At 39.5% G+C, this 21032-nt stretch overlaps 1 protein-coding gene across 2 annotated transcripts in view; it reads left to right on the plus strand.

Moving 5' to 3' along the window:
* Positions 1 to 21032, plus strand: part of WDR17 (WD repeat domain 17) — a 77998-nt gene that overhangs the window by 37999 nt on the left and 18967 nt on the right. For both annotated transcript variants that reach the window (XM_077779064.1, XM_077779063.1), the window contains 10 exons: positions 688 to 779; positions 3264 to 3346; positions 5879 to 5965; positions 11746 to 11910; positions 13911 to 14113; positions 15044 to 15193; positions 15281 to 15411; positions 15714 to 15839; positions 16830 to 16985; positions 19591 to 19655. In XM_077779064.1, coding sequence (XP_077635190.1) covers positions 688 to 779; positions 3264 to 3346; positions 5879 to 5965; positions 11746 to 11910; positions 13911 to 14113; positions 15044 to 15193; positions 15281 to 15411; positions 15714 to 15839; positions 16830 to 16985; positions 19591 to 19655 — 1258 coding nt within the window. The remainder of the gene's footprint in view (positions 1 to 687; positions 780 to 3263; positions 3347 to 5878; positions 5966 to 11745; positions 11911 to 13910; positions 14114 to 15043; positions 15194 to 15280; positions 15412 to 15713; positions 15840 to 16829; positions 16986 to 19590; positions 19656 to 21032) is intronic.

A 21032-nucleotide genomic window follows, 5' to 3' on the forward strand; every position in this document is an offset into this window, starting at 1 on the left:
TTTTAGGTTTCTAATAATGTATCACAAAATATTTCCTCCATGGCTTACTCCTAGGTAGCACATGACCCTTTCCCTTTCTTATAATGGAGAAAATCTCTTCTTTGACTGCCTTGCAAAAAATACTTAAGTCCTAGACCATTTACTATCTTAGCAGCGATTTGATTTTTACAGAATTTTTATTTCTTAAAAACATTGTTTATGTTTTTTATTTTTTCTGTGGTTCTGCCTAGAGAAATGCTTTCCTAACCCTCCCCCTCCCAATTAACTAGATGTAATATAAAGAAAAATGTAAATACTGACTGGATATGTGATAATATGGAGCAATTATTGATAGTTTTTGTATTTGTGATTGTGATCATTGGTCATGTCAGTGAAAGAGTCTTTTAGACATCCATACTGAGGTATATACTGATGAAAGGGTATAATGTCAAAGATTTGTTCCCACACCACCCAGGAGGGGCAGTGGACAAAACGAGATTGACTGTGCTTTGATAATTGTTGAAACTCTGTGATGGGTACATTCGTTTTACTATTCTCTATTTGCATATACTTCATAATTTCCATTATAAAAAAAATCTAAAAAGAACTGTTAATACAAATTACAAGTCTTTTTCAAAAATCATATTTTGAAAATAATTACGTATGTGGCAGACATTTCATATCATGTGTCACCAATTGTTCCCAAAGGTGATTTAAACTGTATTGCTGGAGCAACATCCCGAAACGGTGCTTTTATTTGGGATGTGAAAAAGGGCAAAGTGGTACAACGATTTAATGAGGTAAGGTTTATTTGTTACTGAGTAGTGTGATGGCTTGTACTGCCTCATGTTTTGTAAATGCTTTTCTCTCTTAATTTAGTTGTCACCAGGTGACATTATGTTCTGTCACTCAGAAAAAAAAATCCAGGAGAACATACCCATGTTAAAATGAGCTATGAAAAATGGAGATGGGTCTAAGATATAAAAATTCCCCTAGAAGTGCATTAAAGATTCAAAGGAGTTCTGAGTCCTCTTCCACAGAATTATCTAGGCAAATGTTCAGTTAGTTGTAAAAAGACTAAACTCAGAACAAGTTCCAAATTACAGCCTGAATTCTGTTACTCATTAGCTTCTGACATCGGGAGAATCATTTAATGTTTTGAACTGAGTTCTTCATCTGTAAGATGGTGAAGTTGGACTATATGGTTTCTTGGGTTTCTGTCCATTTCTTTCCATGGCCAGCACAGAAACCTGCCCCCTTCCTGCTTGTAGTGTCTTAGATTGTACTTGACTTCTTCCTGGAGTTAAATCGTCATCCTGGGGGCACCTGGGTGGCTCAGTCGGTTAAACGGCCAGCTTCAGCTCAGGTCATGATCTCCTGGTTCATGGGTTCAAGCCCCGTGTTGGGCTCTGTGCTGACAGCTCAGAGCCTGGAGCCTGCTTTGGGGTCTGTCTCCCTCTCTCTCTGCCCCTCCCCCGCTCACATTCGGTCTCTGGCAAAAATAAATAAACATTAAAAAATTTAAAAAAATATATAAATTGCCATCCAGTATTTTACCACATACCACTGCTGTTTGGAAACTACACATGATCTTGTTATAACGTGTTAGGTATAAATCAAGGGAAATAGGAGCAGGATCTCTCACCGTTTCAAAATTTCATACATTTCAAGTGATTGCTATTGAAGTTCCTTGAACATATAATTTATTTGAAAATGGTTTTATTTGAGGCTTTGAAACCATTTCTACAAAAAAACTGATATTCCCACAAGGATTAAGCAACTTTGATGTTCGAGGGGACACAAAAGTAATGTGGCAAATGCAGAGTATTAGGAACACTTTACCAACCACCAGTAGGCAAATTTGTCCTCAAAAGAGGAAGCCTTGACACAGGACCATGTGGTCACATCTCTCCCTTTCTCTCTGTTACAATACGTCACGTCCGGCTGTGTCCTCCTCTCTCCCTCAAGGACAGTCGCTATCCCCCAGTGGTCGTGTAAAAAGAAAAGAAGAAATGAACCTAAGAAAGAAACTTTTGACCTTAATTAAAAAATGCTATCCGTAGGCGTCCGCTCTGTTGATCTCTTCGTACGGCATCTTGGCATGTGTGACCCCAGATGTGTGCCCGTCAGTGCCGCCATGGCTGCCACGGCCTCCAGCGGGCGTCGGGGCCATTGCTCATGTCCACGCATGTCTTCCCGGCATTCCGTAGCATAGTGGAGACTGATCTGAAAAGTGCTGAACTCTAGGGTAATAAATGTGGGACACTGCCAGCTTTAATCAACTGAGCTACGTATGGTTTTCAAGCCCTGCGTGCCCTTTTCATGGGACAAACCAGGCTGACGGAAGGCCTCCACTCCTTCACCTTAGTATCGAGACCGCCTCCATTTTTGTACCTATCTTTATACAGCTGCCTACCTCCACCCCCACAGAGGACCAAGGAGCAAACTAGAGACCATTTTAGTAAAGGAGCCTTAAAACTCAGGATAAAAAGTTACTTCAGTCTCTCCTTAGCAGCAGTCACAATTGAATTACTATATAAATTTAAATAAAAGTTGGAAATGGACTGATTAAATCTTTATTCACCTATATCTCCGTTGATGAATGACACTCCCATGAATAATATATTCCTTGTGGTTTTAAAAGTCCTCATCACACTGCCTGTGACTATATGCCTTCCCCTTCCCAGGCCTCCTTCCTCTATCCCCTCCCCCAATTTCCTTCCCAGTTCCCTCCCCTGGTCCCCTTCCCCGGTCCCTTCCTCTCCCCAGTCCAAGAATGCAGAGGAACAGGTCCAACAGTGAGTAATTTGTTACAGGAATAACCTTAAATTCATTCTCCTTTGTCTTTATAAAAATAGAGCTTTGAAACGTAGAACAATCAGTAATCACAGTCTCTTGCAGTATTTTGTGCGCTGTGGTCGTAGTAGCACTGGGTTAGGAAGCAGATAGATAACCTTTCGTCTTGACTGGCCCTTCAGGAAAAGGCATTGAGCAAGCTTTATTCTACTGATGGCTGAGGAGGTGGATCCTGGCTCTATGCTGGTGTCTACAAAACATGAGTGGGGCCACTCAATTTTTATATCAAGACAGAGGTTTTGTTTCTTAAGTGTGAGAGCTTTATACGTTTTTAAAGTATGTTTTCAGCTTTCCGCTGTTGATAATAATGCCCCTGTTAGCATCACCTAGAGTAAGTTCCTAATAGAAAAACAATACTAGAAGTGAATAAATGTGAGAAAAAAGGGGTGAATTATTTTTTATTGATAGGTATTTTGCATTTTTTGAAGCATGGAAAAAACGGAATATTCTGCATTGCCTGGAGTCATAAAGATCCCAAAAGGATAGCCACCTGCAGTGGCGACGGTTTCTGGTAAGTTCTGTGTGCCAGGTTCTCCTCGTTGTAAGAGATGCTCTTCATGATACAGTTGTATCCTGTTACACACGCATCAGAGCTGTCCGCCAGGCCCCTCTTTGCAGCACTAGCAACTGTCATGAACACATGTAACCCCATGTAGGCACATGCCCTGTTATATCCAGATCGCCGTATCCTCAACGACCAGAGACCACCGGGGAGACCGAGTCACGCATGCAAAGGCAAAGGGCTTTATTACGGGCTTGAGCTCAGCTCACAGACTTTACCAGCGCAGTGGATCCGTGCTTAGAGCCCTGAACAAAGGCAGAGTAGGGTTTTTATGGGGTTTGTGACGGGGGAGTTACAGAAGTTGTGGCATGGAAACAGTGATCCAATCATAATTATACAATATCATTGACAGCGGGTTTAACCATACACATTGTCTAGAGTATTTGTTACTTTTGGCGAGACCCAATTACAACATTTAGAGTACTTTTAAATTTAACCAATTACAGAGCGAGCCTAGGGTCTTGTTCGGCGCCTAATGGGTTAACTTTAACATTAGGTAACAGAGTTTTATCTACAGTTGCTGGCCTTTCTTGATTGGGCATTGCCAAGGTAGTGTGGTGGAGTGATGTGGTGGGCAGTTTCTTCGGCCTTGGGCAATGTGTAGCTGCCTGATAGTTTCAGGGAAACTGAAACTTAGGCCTTCTAGTTTAGAGGGGAAACTTAAAGCCTGTTATGGAGTCAGTCTGGTTTAGACTTGTGTCCTTACACCTGTTGCTCTACTATGTCAGTAATAAGGGTGCGGTGATGTTTAAAATAAATAAATAGACTAGTAATTCCTTTCTCAATGGAAATACCACCTGAGATCTAATTAAAATACTGTGAATTGCCTCCAAGAAACTTTAAAGACTTTTCACTGAGAGTCTAAATAACTCTCGCCCCATTTTTGAGGGAGTTGTATTCTAGTTTTACAAGTGATTCACGAGATGCCAAGTGCTCTAGAAACTTGTTCACCTTTTGTAGATGCTGTTATTTATAAAAGCATGAAAAGCCCTTGCAAGGAGGAATAAAGTAAATGTGGGAGATGCCTTTTCTTTTTTTTCTTAGAAGGTGACTAACGTCTTTGACCCTGTGTTTCACAAGTATGTGCTTTCTTAATTCTATGAAGTCCCAGGAAAAAGTAGGTCTCCAAGGAGTATATGGAAGGGGAGAATTGCCTTTGAGTTAAACGAATGTTTTGTAGCAGATGATGCTACCGTGTAGCTTTGGCAGGTGGTGTAGACACACAGGGCTGTTAAGAATATAGTAAAGATGGTCTCCTGTTAGGTTTTGCGATACTCAACCCAATTTTCTCATCCTCATTTTTGAATTTCTGTGAAAAAGATAGTTGTTATTGAAACCAAATATCTTTTTACCAGGAAGGTAAAATTTTCAGAAAACAATAGTTATTTTTTTCCCTGAAAAGAATTATTTGCTAATTGATGAATAGCCAAATAAAAAAGATGTGCCTTCCAGTTTTTTTGATTAGGTGATCCACATTTAGCTTTTCCATGCCCTTTCAGGAACCCACTTACTTGATCAATACCACAGGCAGTGACTAAATATTTGTAAGCATAGGTCACCACCACCCCCATGTAGCTTCAAAAGTTTTAATTGCCGAATGATGTTTGAGGGGGTCTTTTCTAAAGACTTATAAAAACCTGTAATACATTAATTTATATGCAGCTGCTGCTTTTTTTTTAATGGAATCAATAGCCCTTGTATTATGGCAATGATATAGTCTGGTATTAAAGCTACTGTTACTTCTGCAGCTAAAATATATCGTTTTGGGTAAAAGGGATCCTCCAAGTTTCTAGTTATAGCACTTAGAATATGCCACAAAAATGTTATAACTTCTCTGTCTTGGACTTGGTGTAATAGTACATGCAACCAGCATTATAAATGAGCTGTCTTAAATATAAATTTTGAACTGCTAAATTTTGAGGCTGAAAGTCAAATGCATATGTTAGCTATATCATTGTTTAAAAAATTTTTAAATGTTTTATTTATTTCTGAGAGATCAAGAGATAGAGCATGAGCAGGGAAGGGTCAGAGAGAGGGAGACACAGAGTCTGAAACAGGCTCCAGGCTCTGAGCTGTCAGCACAGAGCCCGACGCGGGGCTCGAACCCACGAGTCTTCAGATCATGACCTGAGCCGAAATCGGACGCTTAACCGACTAAGCCACTCAGGCGCCCCTATCATTGTTTTAAAATATATGTATTAAACTAGGTTTTTTCCTCAACTAAAAATATTGTATAGGAAATAGTTTTTAAATCAAAATTTGTCACCTCCAAGTTAATGTAAGTGGATTGCCACAGTTAATACTATCTGATATAAGCATACTTACTCATAGTTGGTAACAACACAGTGCTGTTAAATGTCCCCTGTGCCTTGCAGACACGGTCTCCACCCTACAGTACTTACGTTTGAATTAGACTCTGACTTTGTGAACAGAGTATTAAGGATGTTGTATCTTCTATTAACATATTACACTTGATTTCAGTATTATCCGGACAGCTGATGGTAAAGTGCTGCACAGATACAAGCACCCCGCCGCGGTGTATGGTTGTGACTGGAGCCAAAACAACAAGTAAGAATTCTCTGGAGATAAGTAACACCTTCGGGGATTTTCAGTGACCATGAAATGTAATGTTGCTCCCATAGGTGATGCTCCTTACTCTTTGTAGGTAATGGTCATTTTGCGTGGCTTTGTAATCGACTGTTCGAGCAGATGCTCTGGAAGAGGCTCAGGGCTAACTAACTAATACCAAGCGGAAGGCCAGTCAGATGCTGGTGTGGCTTCTCCATCACAGTGCAGGTAGCCCTTTCCCTCAACCCACTTAGCCGTCTCTCCAGTGGTGCTCTCTCCCCAGGACTTCCCATCGCTGCCCACCTAACGCCTATGCCCTGGCGCTGCAGGATTTCCTAACCCAGATCCCACGGGCAGAGTTCTGAACAGTCATCCTTGCTTAAGAGCCTATTTACCAGGTGAACATCAGCTCAGATTTGAACATTGATCCAGTTTTTAAGTTAGACCCCTACTAACATTGAACCTTCAAGTCACTGCACTTCCAAGAATCTTGCATTTCAAACCTCTCTTTTTAAACTATATGAGTTATACTTAGAAATTAAAACTTTCTTTAGATATTGTGAAATAGTGTAAAAATTATGCTTTTCCATATTGCAGGTGGAAATATACATATTAAAATATTCACGCCTTGTTATACTTGCGTTCTGAGGCAAATCACGTATTTTTTCTTTTTTTAAACCCTATATCGTACAAAACGATGCATCCATGTATCTCTTTCAGTAAATATAGAAGAACTTTTAATGCGCTATTAGGAGTATATGCAAAAAGTATGCTCGTGCTGGCTCCTGCCCGAGTATTCCCATCCGGTGGCCTGATAATGCTCACACAGAGCTGCTAAGGCCAGAATTCTTGCTGCTTCTCTCAGACCTTATCACGTCTCCACTTCCATTTCCCGTCAGCCATCAGCTCCTGGGAGATCACCCGTCTGACTGTTCTTTCTCCAGCCACTCTCCTCCCCCACCCGAAACCAATAAGAGTTGTCTGCTTGTGGACTTCCTCAGAAGCCTTCTGAATCACGTCCAGAATTCACACCCTTGGTCCCCACTTCCTTGTCTCCCCACCCCACCTTCTCCGGGTTGAAGTCAGAGTGCGTAACAACCGGATCTGAGCTCACTGCTTCATTGCGGACACGGACCGTAACGAGTTTCCCCTGCAGGGGAGTCCCTGTGTAATCGGGTTCTCGTGTGCTTTAGTCACGCCGGTTCAACCCCGACTCCCCCTTGTGTGTGCATCCAGCCACCTTGGCTTTCAGTTTCTCGAACAAGTGAGCTCATTTTCATACCACAGCTTTCCCTCGCGCTGTCCCCCTTTATCTAGGGTCTGCTCCCCACCCGACCCCACACAGCTCATCTGTATTGTGTATAGGGAACGTCCACCCCTCATCCAGTTCTCAGCTCCAAACCGCTTCTGCAGAAAAGTGTTCTTTGACTCCCGTATTAGGTACATTTCTTCCATGATACTCTGGGAACATTTAACATAATGAAATTAATGATTAGATAAAATTAAATATTAGAGCAGAAGTCAGTGATATAGGGGCACCTAGCTGGCTCAGCCAGTGGACCATGTGACTCTTGATCTTGAGGTTGTGAGTTCAAACCCCACATAGGCTGTAGAGTTTACTTAAAAGTGAAATCTTAAAAAAAAAATAATAGAGAAACTAAAAAAAATAAAAAACAACAACAATGGAACAAATCAAGGAAGCCAGGAACTGGTTCTTTGAAAAGATCAATGAGATTGATAAGCCTCGAACCAGACTCATTAATAAAGAGAGAGGACTCAAATAAAATTATTAATGATAGAGGAGAAATAACACCCAAAATCGCAGAAATATAAGCAATTTTAACAGAATATACAGAAAACCTATGTGCCAACAAATTGGACAACTTAGAAGAAATAGATAAATTCCTAGAAACATGTAACCTACCAAAACTAAAGCAGGAAGAAGTAGAAAATGTGAACAGACCAATCACCACAGTAAAATTAAATCAGTAATCAAAAAACTCCCCCAAAGCAAAAGTCTAGGACCAGATAGCTTCAGAGGGAAATTCTACCAAACATTTAAAGAAGAGTTAATACCAGTTTCTTCAAACTGTTCCAGAAATTACAGGAGGAAGGAAAACTTTCAGATTCATTCTATAAGGCTAGTATCACCCGGATACCAAAATCATATAAACAAAAAGAGGACTACAGGTCAATATCTCTCATGAATATAAATGCAAAAATCTAACAAAATATTAGCATACTGAATCCAACAATATAATTTAAAAAATCAGGAGCACCTGGGTGACTCAGTTGATTAAGTGCTCAGGTCATGATCTCACAATGTGAGTTGAGCCCCACATTGGGCTCTCTGCTGTCAGCACAGAGCCCGCTTGGGATCCTCTGCCCGCCCCTCCCCTGCTCACATATTGTCCCTCTGTGTCTCTCAAAAATAAACATTAAAAAAAAAGTCATAGGGGCCTGGGTGGCTCAGTTGGTTAAGTGTCCGACTCAGTCTCAGCTCAGGTCATGATGTCACGGTTCATGAGTTTGAGTGCTGCAGTGTGCTCTGTGCTGTCAGTGAAGAGCCTGCTGGGGACTCTGCCTCTCCCTTTCTCTCTGTCCCTCCCCTGCGCTCGCTCGCTCGCGCTCTCTCTCTCTCTCTGTCTCAGAATAAATAAAAATCTTTAAAAAGTTTTTAGAAAGTCAGGAGAAATTGGCTGGCTCAGTCTGTTAAGCATGACAACTCTTGATTTTGGCTTAGGTCATGATCCTCAGGATTGTGAGATCGAGCCCTGTGTCAGGCTCTGTGCTAGGCATGGAGCCTGCTTCCATTTCTCTCTCTCTTTCCCTCTCTCTCTCTCTCTCTCTCCCCCTCTCTCTCCCCCCTCCTCCATCCCCACTCACGCACTCACTTTCTCTAAAAAAAGAAAAAGGAAAAATCATACACCACGAATAAGTGGGATTTATTCCTGGAATGCAAGGGTGGCTCAGTGTTCACAAAATTATGAACACAATATGTCACATTAATAAGAGAAAGGATAAAAACCATATGATCACTTCAGTAGATGTAGAAAAACTATTTGACAAGGTACAACATCCACTCATGATAATCCTGTGCGAAGTAGGCCTGGAGGGAACATATCTCCACATAATAAAGGCCATATATGAAAAACCCACAGCTAACATTATACTCAGTGTTGGAAACTGAGAGCTTCTCCCCAAGGTCAGGAACAAGACAAGGATGTCCACTCTCACAACTTTTATTCAACACAGAACCAGAAGTCCTAGCCACAGCAGTTAGACAACGTAAGTAAAACGCATCCTCATGGTAAGGAAGAAGTTAAACTCACCAGTTCCAGATGACATGATAGTATGTGAAGAAAACACTAAAGACTCCACCAAAAAACTATTAGAACTGAAAAAAGAATTCAGTAAAATTTCAGGAAACCAAATCAATGTACAGAAGTCTGTTGCATTCCTATACACTAATAATGAAGCAGCAGAAAGTGAAATTAAGAGGCCTNTTTCTCTCTCTCTCTCTCTAAAAAACAAAAAAAGTGGCATTAAGAAAACAATCCCATTTATAATTGCACCAAAACCAAAAAAAAAAAAAAAAAGGAATATTTAACCAAAGAAGAGAAAGACCTCTACTCTGAACACTGTAAAACACTGTGAAAGAAATTGAAGACGACACAGAAAATGGAAGGACATTCCTTGTATTCCACGCAAGAACAAGTAGTGTTAAAATCATTGTGTAAAGAAGGTGTGGCATATGTACCCGATGGAGTAGTATTCATCCGTACAAAAGAATTAAATCTTGCCATTTGCAACAACACAGGTGGGTCTACAGGGTATTCTGCTAAGCAAAGTCAAGTCAGAGAAAGACAAATACCATATGATCTCACTCATATGTGGAACGTAAGAAAACAAACGAGGGAAGGGAAAGAAAAGAAAACCGTTGTCTTAACTGTAGAAAACAAACTGATGGTCACCAGAGGGGAGGTGGGTGAAGAGATGGGGGGAAATAGGACATGGGGATTAAAGAGTGCGCTGATGATGAAAAAAAAATCAACTAGGAGCTACTTGACCTGTAAATATTAGCTGTAAGAGTAATAAATATATACATATATAATTTTTAAAAACCATAATAAAATTAAATTTTAGTTCAGAGTTGGTTGTCTCACCCGCCAGAATGTAAGCTCCTGAGACCAGCGACTGGTGTCTGTTTTCAAGAGCATATTCTTAGCAGAACCCTGTACTACTAACCCTCACTGAGCCTTGAACAAAGTAGCTATTCAAAAAATATTTCAAGATACAAATGGATAGAATTACCTTGTATCTGACCAATAGAATAGTTCTACATTCTTATTTCACTGCTTTATAAGTTAGTAAGTATTTGAGTAGTTGAAATAAAAATTAGATAGTAAGACAATATTTTTTGCTGGTTAAAAAACAAGTCCTTTGTTTTAACTTAACTTGTATGCTTACAACCAAGTGTACCATATACATTTCATTTTTATTTTTAAAATCTTTTTAAAAATGTCCTAAGAGCAGTATCCATATTTTAGGTAACACCTTAGGAAATAGGTGAAAAATACCTAGAACTTTCAAAAGTTTATATTCATAAGATCTCTCTGAGTTTATAATTTGGATGTCTGTATGTGCATTTCTTGAATGTTTATCATTTAATTTTTAAGATTTTATATTTATGTATCCATATATATGTATTGTATACACACACACATATACAGATATACTCCTGTATACATGTAAATATTTGTATTATGCAAAGTATATTTCCCCATGTATAGAAACTGGCCCTGACTTGGACAGATAGAAGAATGCACATTTACAGATTGGCATCCTAGTTTGCAAACTGATGTGTTTCTGCACGTGGGCGTAAGTAAATACAAGTATTATGACCCACATGAAAAAAACCAGTAATTTGAAGTTGGAGGAAGGTGGTGATGACAGTTGGGCTCAAATGTGTAACTTCCTGTCTTTACATTTAGAGTGTGGGGGCTGTTTGTATGACCCTTGATGATCATTAGTGATCTCCCCGGGTCCGCCCTGTGAGGGCTGGAACTGGTACCCCTAGCGCCACTTGGAACAGTATTGCACGTATGACCACGAGGGTTTAAGTGGTTGCTTAGTTCACTCTCAGTCTCTTGAGAATAACAAACAAATATCATTAAAAGATCAGATCCACATATTATATTTCCAGAGGATCCTTAGTTGGAACAGTTCACTGCTGCTGGGGTAGTCACCAGAGAGAATTGGGAGCCCGGGACTGTAGCTTCCTGTCGACCGGGACAGCCTTGTCTGCGGGAAGCTTTCCCAGCATCCTTCAGGGGAAGCATTGCTATCTGTACTCATGCCACAGAAAAATTTCCGTGATTAGTAATTTCCTTATCATCAAGGAGGCAAGTCTCAGTCACTCACCATTGGAGACCCTCGATACGACCCAGTAGGTGTGAAATATAAAGATACGAGGAATATTCAAGGAGTCATGAACCTGGACATTTAAAAAAGACCTTGTAGAAATATGAATTCCATTATCTTGTATCTAAGATTAAAAACTAAAATCTCAAGTAATAAAGAGGGAATATAAGGAAACTCTTCACACTAGGGCGGTTTCTGGGAATAGTGGTTTTACTTCTGTGAGTTTTCTGTCTAACTTCATTAGGGAAGCAAAAAATTGTAGTTTCAGAAATTAGAACTATATACATTTAAAAATTATCAGTAGTAAATAATGTCAGCTGTTTTCATATTTTAATATGCTATTGGCGGTATTTCAGAGACATGATAGCCACCGGCTGCGAAGATAAAAATGTCCGTGTCTATTACGTAGCCACCAGCTCCGATCAGCCACTGAAAGCATTTAGTGGGCACACTGCCAAAGTGTTCCACGTCAGATGGTCCCCTCTGCGGGAGGGAATTCTTTGCAGTGGCTCTGATGATGGGTACGTATTTTTGGATTTTAATTTTTTATTCCTTAAAATCATAAACCTATAATTCTTTAGAACTGTATATATTTATATGATCCAACTTTGGGTTGAAAATATGTAACAAGTACACATTGGCAATTAACACTTACCTAATTGCATTTAAACAAAAGTCCATTAAATTTTGCCACACTTATGTTAGCAACATATTCATGATTTCTACTTCCTTAACTTGTTTTCTTTACTATGGATGTTTATTTCTGCCTTATTAGCAACAAAGTTAACAGAAACAAACTTTTTAAAGGATCAGTTTGGAGAGGGGAAAAAAGATCTGAAACAAATAAATCTCTGTAAAACAGAAGAATATTTTTAAAATAATGTCCCAACATTTAATCTGGAAAACAATTGTACTCTGTTTTCATTAGGAATAGGAAAAAGAAGATAACCATGTATTTAAACGTGAAGAGAATGTATTTAGAAATGAGAGTCATTTACCATTTTGGTGGGGATGGGGGTTGTGAAGAAGGTCCTGGAATCTTTTCTATATTTTATATTCGAACAGGATAGATTTGCGTAGTACAGCTTGGTCCCTATTTGAATACGAGATAAATTTGGGTAAGAAAAATCTTACTTTAGGCAGATACAAATCCTAGTATGCAGTCACCACAGGTTTAATATTGGATAATTAACTCTTTTCATTTGAAATTTTGTCATTGTGTCATCCACCCAAATTTCATAAGAAAAACTGTGAAATTTCTGTGGGCTATCACTGGAAATGTTACTTACAGTAAGGTTATCATGTCAAAGTGAAGGAGCTGACCCTATGTTAAGTCTCTTCATATAGACTTCAGTGGCTAAATTCTATTGGTATGTGGAAAAAAAAGTATAATCTTCAACCATTGTCTGAGAAATATTTGTCAGAAAGGTAGCAGTAAGCATTTTCTTATTTATGAAAATGAAACTTGAAAGTCTGTTGGCACCTTTAAATAATGCTTATGTACAGTGGGGCATATCCAATTTTTCTCATGTTTTAATACCAAACATAATTACAATAGCCTGATGTTTGCCTAATCTAAATTATGTCATAAAGCAAAAATACCTATTCTAGGGAACGCTTCTTATGAGAACATTATTTTGATACAACTCACTTTAGTATAATCTTATTTATAAAAGAATGATATGAACCAAAAATAACTTAGATGTTAACTAACATAAGAAATGAGCCCAAAGTTAGGTTGTGATATGCCTGGACCCATTGTCCTGTACTAAGATAAGGGGAAGAAGAAGGAAGTCTTTAGAAAGCAGAAATAAATATGTCTGAAAGAAATAAAATTATAGAATGTGTCTTCTTTACTTTGTACAATTGGTAGATCCAAGTAATATCATGAATCCAGTAATATTTGAATTTTGTACTTGATTTTAGACTGATTCCACACTGACTAAGCCACTTATTTTATTGACCAAAACATGAAGGAATGATTTACTCTGATAAGAGCATAGAGATGAATTGATTGTTCAAATAATACCCATCATCATATATGCTATATTTTCATGATTTACAGATAATGTGAGTGTTGTTAGATTATTTTATCTGTATTATTAGTCATATTTTCCTTTGGCTTTGTCTGTTCTGGATATTTCACTTTAAAAAAGAAATGTTTTGGGGCGCCTGGGTGGCTTAGTCGGTTAAGCGTCCAACTTTCGCTTAGGTCACGATCTCGCGGTTCATGGGTTCGAGCCCCGCGTCGGGCTCTNAAGAAATGTTTTAATTATGTAAACTGTGGAATAGTATATTTAGTACCAGTAGTAAATGAACAGTTAAAGTAAGAAAAAAAATATGTTGATTTTCTCGCCTAGTTAATTGTTCATTTCCATGATGAAAAGAATTGTAGCATAACTTGAAACTTAAAAAGCTTTTCCTGTTTATGGAGAAATAATTGTGCTCCACTAAAAACGTGTCCATACTGTAGATAAGTTATAATTTGAATGGCATCACATACATAGTATTCTGTTTGCAGTTCTGTTCGAATCTGGGATTATACTCAAGATGCTTGCATAAACATTCTCAGTGGCCACACTGCACCGGTGAGGGGATTGATGTGGAGCCCGGAGATCCCATACCTCCTCCTGTCTGGCAGCTGGGACTACACTATAAAAGTGTGGGACACTCGAGAAGGAACTTGTTTGGATACTGTTTATGATCATGGTGCAGATGTATATGGTAATGTGGTTTTCACGTACTTTCAAATTCTGTTGTATTAATGATGGTTATAATTTATGAGAAATACAATATTTTTTAAGAAGGCTTATAGTGTTTCATTTTAAAATAATATTATTTTATTATAAATTGTACTTGTTTGTTACTGAAATATCAGAATACACAGATAATATTCCAAAACGTCATGAGAAATTGTGTTTCTGTGTATTTGTACNCTTTACCATCACTCCAGAAAGAAGTTGTGAAACAGGGAATCATTGATAAAGTAGATAGAACTTATCAAATCATTCTTCTGCCTTTACTCATAGACATTTAGGACAATAGTCCATTTTTTAAATGTGATACGAAGTCAATAAATGTAATTGAGCTGGGTATGGAAACCAGATTTTGTGTCTTTTGCATGCCACTTTCATTTGTAGACCCAAACTTTGATGGGAGTAGTAGGTGAATTAAGAGAAAAAATGGTTCCTTAGAGAAAGGTCCCCAACTCTAGCCACCTGTGTCCATATTCCTCCCATCAGTGGCCTGAAGCAGAGGGGCTGAGGATGGGAGGGGTCCTTTTTCTGGATGTTGCTAGCTAGAAGGGCCCAGAGGTTCCTTCTCCTTGTAATTGGGACTTCCCCCATCCACCATTAACGCACAGATTACCGTGTACTCCACTGGCGTGACAGTATGCTTGAACCACCCGAAATATCATTTCAGCATTTTCACTTGGGACTGTTTGCCAATCATTGTTCAATTTTGTATCCATATTAATAGAATATGCTAATAATTTCTTGTATTCTTGTATCATTTTCAGCCAAAATAGAAATGTGCTGTCTTAAAACACTTCTTTATAACTTCAGTTCTGGAGAAGTGTTATGAGATACATACAGATAGAAAGTATTTTTCCATGCTTACTTTAGTTAAAACAGGTTTCTTTTTTTCCATCAGGGTTAACATGCCATCCGAGCCGTCCCTTCACCATGGCATCTTGTTCCCGGGACTCTACAGTGAGACTCTGGTCACTAACCCCTTTAATCGCTCCTTTACCAATAAATATTCTGGCAGACAGACCGTGGGAAGAAATTATCGGGAACACGGGTATTGCCAGTATGCATGTATTAGATTTTATTTTTCAGTGCCATCTTCTCAGCAGTCCTTTCTCACTGAATTATGTGTGTTGTTTAGATCATGCTGTAGAACAAGGCACCCCCCCTCTATTGTGCGGTAAAGTATCAAGAGATATTAAACACGAAATAGAGAAGCTAACTGGTAATCCTCGAGCGAAGAAGCTGAGATGGTTTTCAGAGTGTTTCTCAGTGAGTATTACAGGAATTAAGTGAACATTTTCCCTGTAGTCTAAGTGAGTCATTACAACCATTGTCCTCAGGTTATCACATATTTACATGTCATCCCAGCTCATCAGTAGGTCCCTCTGAACATAGCTCATACGAGTTAGAAAACAAGTGGAAGCCAGAAACAATAAACGAGAGAAAGTATAGTTACAATTGTGTTCATTTTTCCCTTTAGATGTGCCTTCATCGTATTTGTGAAGATGCAAAATTCTGCGTGATTTTTAATTGATCTGTTTGTCTTTGGATTTTCTGTACCAACCCTTTAGCCTGCAGGGGGCAGTGACAATCTGTGGAACTTGGTTGCGGTGGTCAAAGGGCAGGATGACAGCTTGCTCCCTCAGAACTACTGTGAAGGAATAATGCATTTGAAACATCTGATTAAGTTTAGAACCGTAAGTATGTATGCGAGGATCCTGTGCTCAAGCAAAGTTGTTTCTTTTTTTGCCTTTTCGCTGTTGAAATTTAAACATTATTTTTAAAAATATGCATAATTAGAGTTAGTAGACAAATGAATGAGCACTAAGGACATTAATAGTAAAAAGCGATCATGAGAGTATGAATTATTTGAGATCACATTAAGGCAGCACATGGTTTGTTTAGGTTGAATCTTGTGAAATTCTTCAAAGGTCACTTGGCACTACTTGAAATGCCCTTACCCTATTACCAGATGACCTTGACATGCGGACCGCTCTGATTTTAGTCTCAGAGGCCAAACACACTCTCTTCTGGGATATGTTTTATGAAAACTGGCCATGTTATAGCTCTAAATGAATTTCATTTCAAAACACTCAGGGACCTTATGCCCGGAGTGATACACAGTACCAACAAACCAGTCCTGGGACCTGAAAGAGGAAGCAGCTTTTATATTTGCAATGAAATATCAGTGGTTAAGTCAGATGTGGACGGAAGAGTCCTAAGAAACAGTTATTTTCATAAAGGAGTGCCTTGATCACAAACGACACCTAAGCACTACAGCTCTTACCTCCTGACAGTATAGGAGCCTAGAGAGTGAGCCTGTCACTTTTAATTTTTATTTGAGACTTTTATATATGTTTTCACCAGTTACGTATCACTCTGTCATTCACTACGTTTTGGCCCCTGGAGCCGTATCTAACTCTAACACCTGCTAAGTTTTAAAGACAGTGGGATTTAGCCTCTCTCTACCCAATACCACACATCTATTCTACTCCCACACACAGCAAAATATAAAGGTCAAAGAGGTATCATGTTTTACAGAGAAAAAGTATTGAGTTTTAAAAATATTTTACTTCCAGTGCTATGATGCTTTTAAAACATGTGCCCGTATAATGCTTTTATAGTCATCTTTTATCACCAGCTCTTGTATAACAAAATTTAGAACATTGTCTTTTCTTTTTAACCAGTCTGAAGCCCAAGAATTAACAACAGTCAAGATGTCTAAATTTGGTGGTGGTATTGGTGTGCCCACGAAAGAGGAAAGACTGAAGGAAGCTGCAGAAATACATTTGAGATTAGGACAAATTCAGAGATACTGTGAACTTATGGTTGAACTTGGAGAGGTAATATGCTAAAACCAATGAGTTTAACCCAGTATCCCAGGTATCGGTGATCTACTGAATATTAAGCTTATGTCAGGTGTGCACCAGAGAGCAGTACTTACCAGAGTGAAATTTTCGGGGCCAGCAGCGTCAGCATCACGTGGAAACAGGTTAGATGTGCGTTCCCCACCCCAGACCCACAGACTCAGAAACCCGAGGGGTGTGGCCCGGTGACCTGTGCTTTTATTAGCCCTCCAGGTTATTCACACGCATACGGAAGTCTGAGGGCCACTGCCCTGGGGTAGGATCTTTGATTCCCTTTGATACCTAAAAAATACCCATGTTGGCTAATTTGCTCAAAGTGGGTTCCCCTTGCTAATAGATTTGTTGTGACTAAACCCCACACTGGCCACAAGAAGGGTTGTCCCTGAGGATTTTCTGGTGAATTAGGGTCCTAAGGCACATCCTGAGTTAGAGGACTGATTCAGCAAAACAGAGTTTTCCAAAAAAAAAAAAAAAAAAAAAAAANCAAGCGAAAGTCGGACACTTAACCGACTAAGCCACCCAGGCGCCCCAAGGGGCTTCTGTTTCTTGATCTGGATGCTGGTTATGTGACTGGTTTCAGTCTGTGAAAATTTATGGTGCTTTTTGTTTTTCTAAATGTCTAGTTTCGTTCAACAAAATTCTCCCCCAACCCTCCAAAAAAAAAAAAAAAAAAAAAAACCCCACAAGGGCAGGGACTCATTTCATAGTTGATGAAAAACTCTATGTTAGTTCATTTTATAATTACAAAGTGCTCTTAAGTGTACTAATAAATGATAATACAGTAAAACTGAGCAATAAAGCTACATTAAAATACATCAAAATTAAATTTAACTTCCCTTTACTCCCCTTTTTATTCCCCCATACACTAGAGGCAAATAGTGAATTACTGCTTGACCTAAAACAAAATGTCATTTATAAATGTTACTGAAAAGGCATTGCCAGCTGTGAAGTGTTCAGGAGCGAGATAGAAATTTTACTTCCGAAGAAGTAGAGGTTTGGCTTAAAAGTTACCTTTTCAGCAGGGCACTGTTAGAAAGAGTATTGATCAAATTCAAGAAGAAAAAGAAGAAACAAATAGTTCTTCATCTTCCCGAGTTTTATATTTGGATGTATATTTTTAAAGCTATATTTAATTCGCATATGACGATACTTTCATAACGTGTGCAGTTGTGGAGCCTGAGAACTTTGTTGTGAGATGTCAGTGTCCTTCAGGATCCAGACATGGTGCTTCCAGCCCTGGGATGCGGGGACGCCCTGGGAGTGGCTCACCATCACCCCCTTCTCTACTTCCTGTTTCTTTGAGGTCCATACTGTGACATCAGGAAAACATTTAATTCTTTCACTTACAAGACCTGTTTTTGTAGAAAAACTTTAATGATTTCCAAGTTCATTTAATCTACATTTTAACTGCTTTCTTGCATTTGCCTCTACTATAATAAAGACAAATTTTCCCTAAAGGCATAATTTAAATTTTTTTAATAGTTTATTTAATTTTGAGACGGAGAGAGGGAGAGAGGGAGACTCAGAATCTGAAGCAGGCTCCAGGCTCTGAGCTGTCAGCACACAGCCCGCTACAGGGTTCGAACCCACAAACCGTGAGATCATGACCTGAGCCAAATTCGGACGCTTAACCGACTGAGCCACCCACGTGCCCCTAAAGGCATAATTTAGATTACCCTTTTTTTAAAAAAGGTAACATGACAACAGGGGCACCTGGGTGGCTCAGTCAGTTAAGCATCTGACTCTCGGCGTCAGCTCAGGTCGTGATCTCATGGCTCATGAGTCTGAGCCCCACATCTGGCTCTGCACTGACAGTGCGGAGCCTGCTTGGGGTTTTGTCTCTCTCTCCGTCTCTCTGTGCCTCCCCTGCTTGCTCGCTCGCTCTCTCTCAAAATAAGTAAAAATAAACTCAAATAAAAAGGTAACTTGACTACAAATAATGTAGTATTACAAATTTTCTATTTCGTACACCCAAAACCAATTTTATACTGTATGCTAACTAACTGGAATTTAAATACAAACTAAAAAACAATGACCTATTTAAAATTGAATCTATTGTTTTCAGGCTAATTGCCAATTTTCTAGCCATAATTGTAATAGAATTCTACTCTTTGGGAGAGCCTTAATTAAAATGAAGTTTAGATCCATGTTGTGATATTTAAAATACTTCACCCTCACTTCCCTTCTAGGCTTGAGGTCAGTGAAATCTGTATTTTCCATATAATTTTCTCACTTGCCTTGATTGAACAATGATCTTCTTTAATAACAGTCTAATTTTTAAAATATAAAGATTAGGGGCGCCTTTGTGGCTCAGTTGGTTAAGTGTCCGACTTTGGCTCAGGTCATGATCTCAGGGTTCGTGGGTTCGAGCCCCATGTCACACTCTGTGCTGACAGCTCAGAGCCTGGAGCCTCCTTCGGATACTGTGTCTCCTTCTCTCTGACTCTCCCCTGCTCACGCTGCCTCTCTCTCTCTCAGAAATAAAGAAAACATTTAAAAAACTTAAAAAGCAAAACAAGTCCATTAAGAGTTAGTACAATCAAACTACACTTGTCTTTGCCTTTCTTGTTTTCTGTTCTAGTGGGACAAGGCTCTGTCAGTCGCACCAGGGGTGTCTGTGAAATACTGGAGGAAGTTAATGCAGAGGTAAGCTCAGGGCCTGTGTCCGAATAGGTGTTTTAAAATATGTTAAAATGGAAGCAATATATAAACATGATAGTAGCGTTTGAGAGTTTCTAGTCTTACGTTGTTTTGAGTTTATTTCTGAGAAAGAGGGCACAAGCAGGAGAGGGACAGAGAGAGAGAGGGACACAGAGAAGGAGACGTAGAATCTGAAGTAGGCTCCAGGCTCTGAGCTGTCAGCACAGCCTGACGTGGGGCTTGAACTCACAAACCATGAGATCATGCCCTGAGCTGAAGTTGGATGCCCAACTGGCTGAGCCACCCAGACGCCCCTAGTCTTATGTTGTCTTTAAAAACAGCTGGATTTTACGTCTGCTAATACAGAAAATTAGACAAATTGGTTACAAGTCATTTGGTGTTCATATATTTGACCTGGCATCTGAGACAGACCGTGGAAGGCAGAGTCTCCATGGCAGTGGGGGGATTGACAGATGAGTAATCATACTTGCTGGTTAATATATTGCTACTGAAATATAGGTGGTAAGATTTTCTAGAGGTTACCTAAAGCTCACAGAATACTTCTTCTGTTGACAATCTAAAGAATTCTCTCCGGACACCAAGCCGTGCCCTCTCTTGTCCAGGAATATGAGGGAGGGACTGACGAAGACGCATTCTGAGGTGTATTGGTTTCCTTCGGCCCCTGTAACAAAGTACCATAAACTAGTTGGCTTAGAACCACAGAAATTTATTCTCTCACAGCCCGGAAGCTAGAAGTCTAATATCCAGTTGTCGAGAGGACTGGTTCCTACCAAGGTCTCTGAGAAAGAATCCACTGCACGCTTTCTCCCCAGCTTCTTGGGGTTTCTGGCAGCCACTGGCATTCACTGACTCATGGGTGCACCACTCCACCACCTGCTTTCTTCTTGTGGGGCCTTACTCGCCGTGTGTCTTTGGGGACATGTCCCTCTTTCTTTGAGGACACCAGTCATAGCAGATTGAGGGTCTACCCTAAACTAGTGTAACTCCCTCTTAACTGATTGCATTGGCAAAGACGTATTTCCAAATACAGTTACGTTTGTAGAGATCGTGGTTTGTGCTTACGCATATGTTTTGGGCAGGCACATTTCAACTCACAGCATAAGACTGTTCCCTTTTCCATTCTATTTGTGCAGGGTGCTCACTGTGTGCCTAGCACTGGGCTAGGCCTGTAGGCTAATATTTAATGACGTATTCCCTTGCTTCTGGCATTAAAAAAGAAAACTTTTGATTTTTCTTCCACGGGACATGATTTAGAAGCAAATTCAACTGCAACTCACATGTACAAATAAAAATCTGCCAGAGGCTATGCACGAAATGCTGAAGGATTGGTGAACTTATTTGCCGTTGGAAAGTGGACTGTTC

Source organism: Crocuta crocuta, unplaced genomic scaffold, assembly GCF_008692635.1.
Source record: "Crocuta crocuta isolate KB4526 unplaced genomic scaffold, BGI_CrCroc_1.0 scaffold88, whole genome shotgun sequence".
NCBI classification, from domain to species: Eukaryota; Metazoa; Chordata; class Mammalia; order Carnivora; family Hyaenidae; genus Crocuta; species Crocuta crocuta.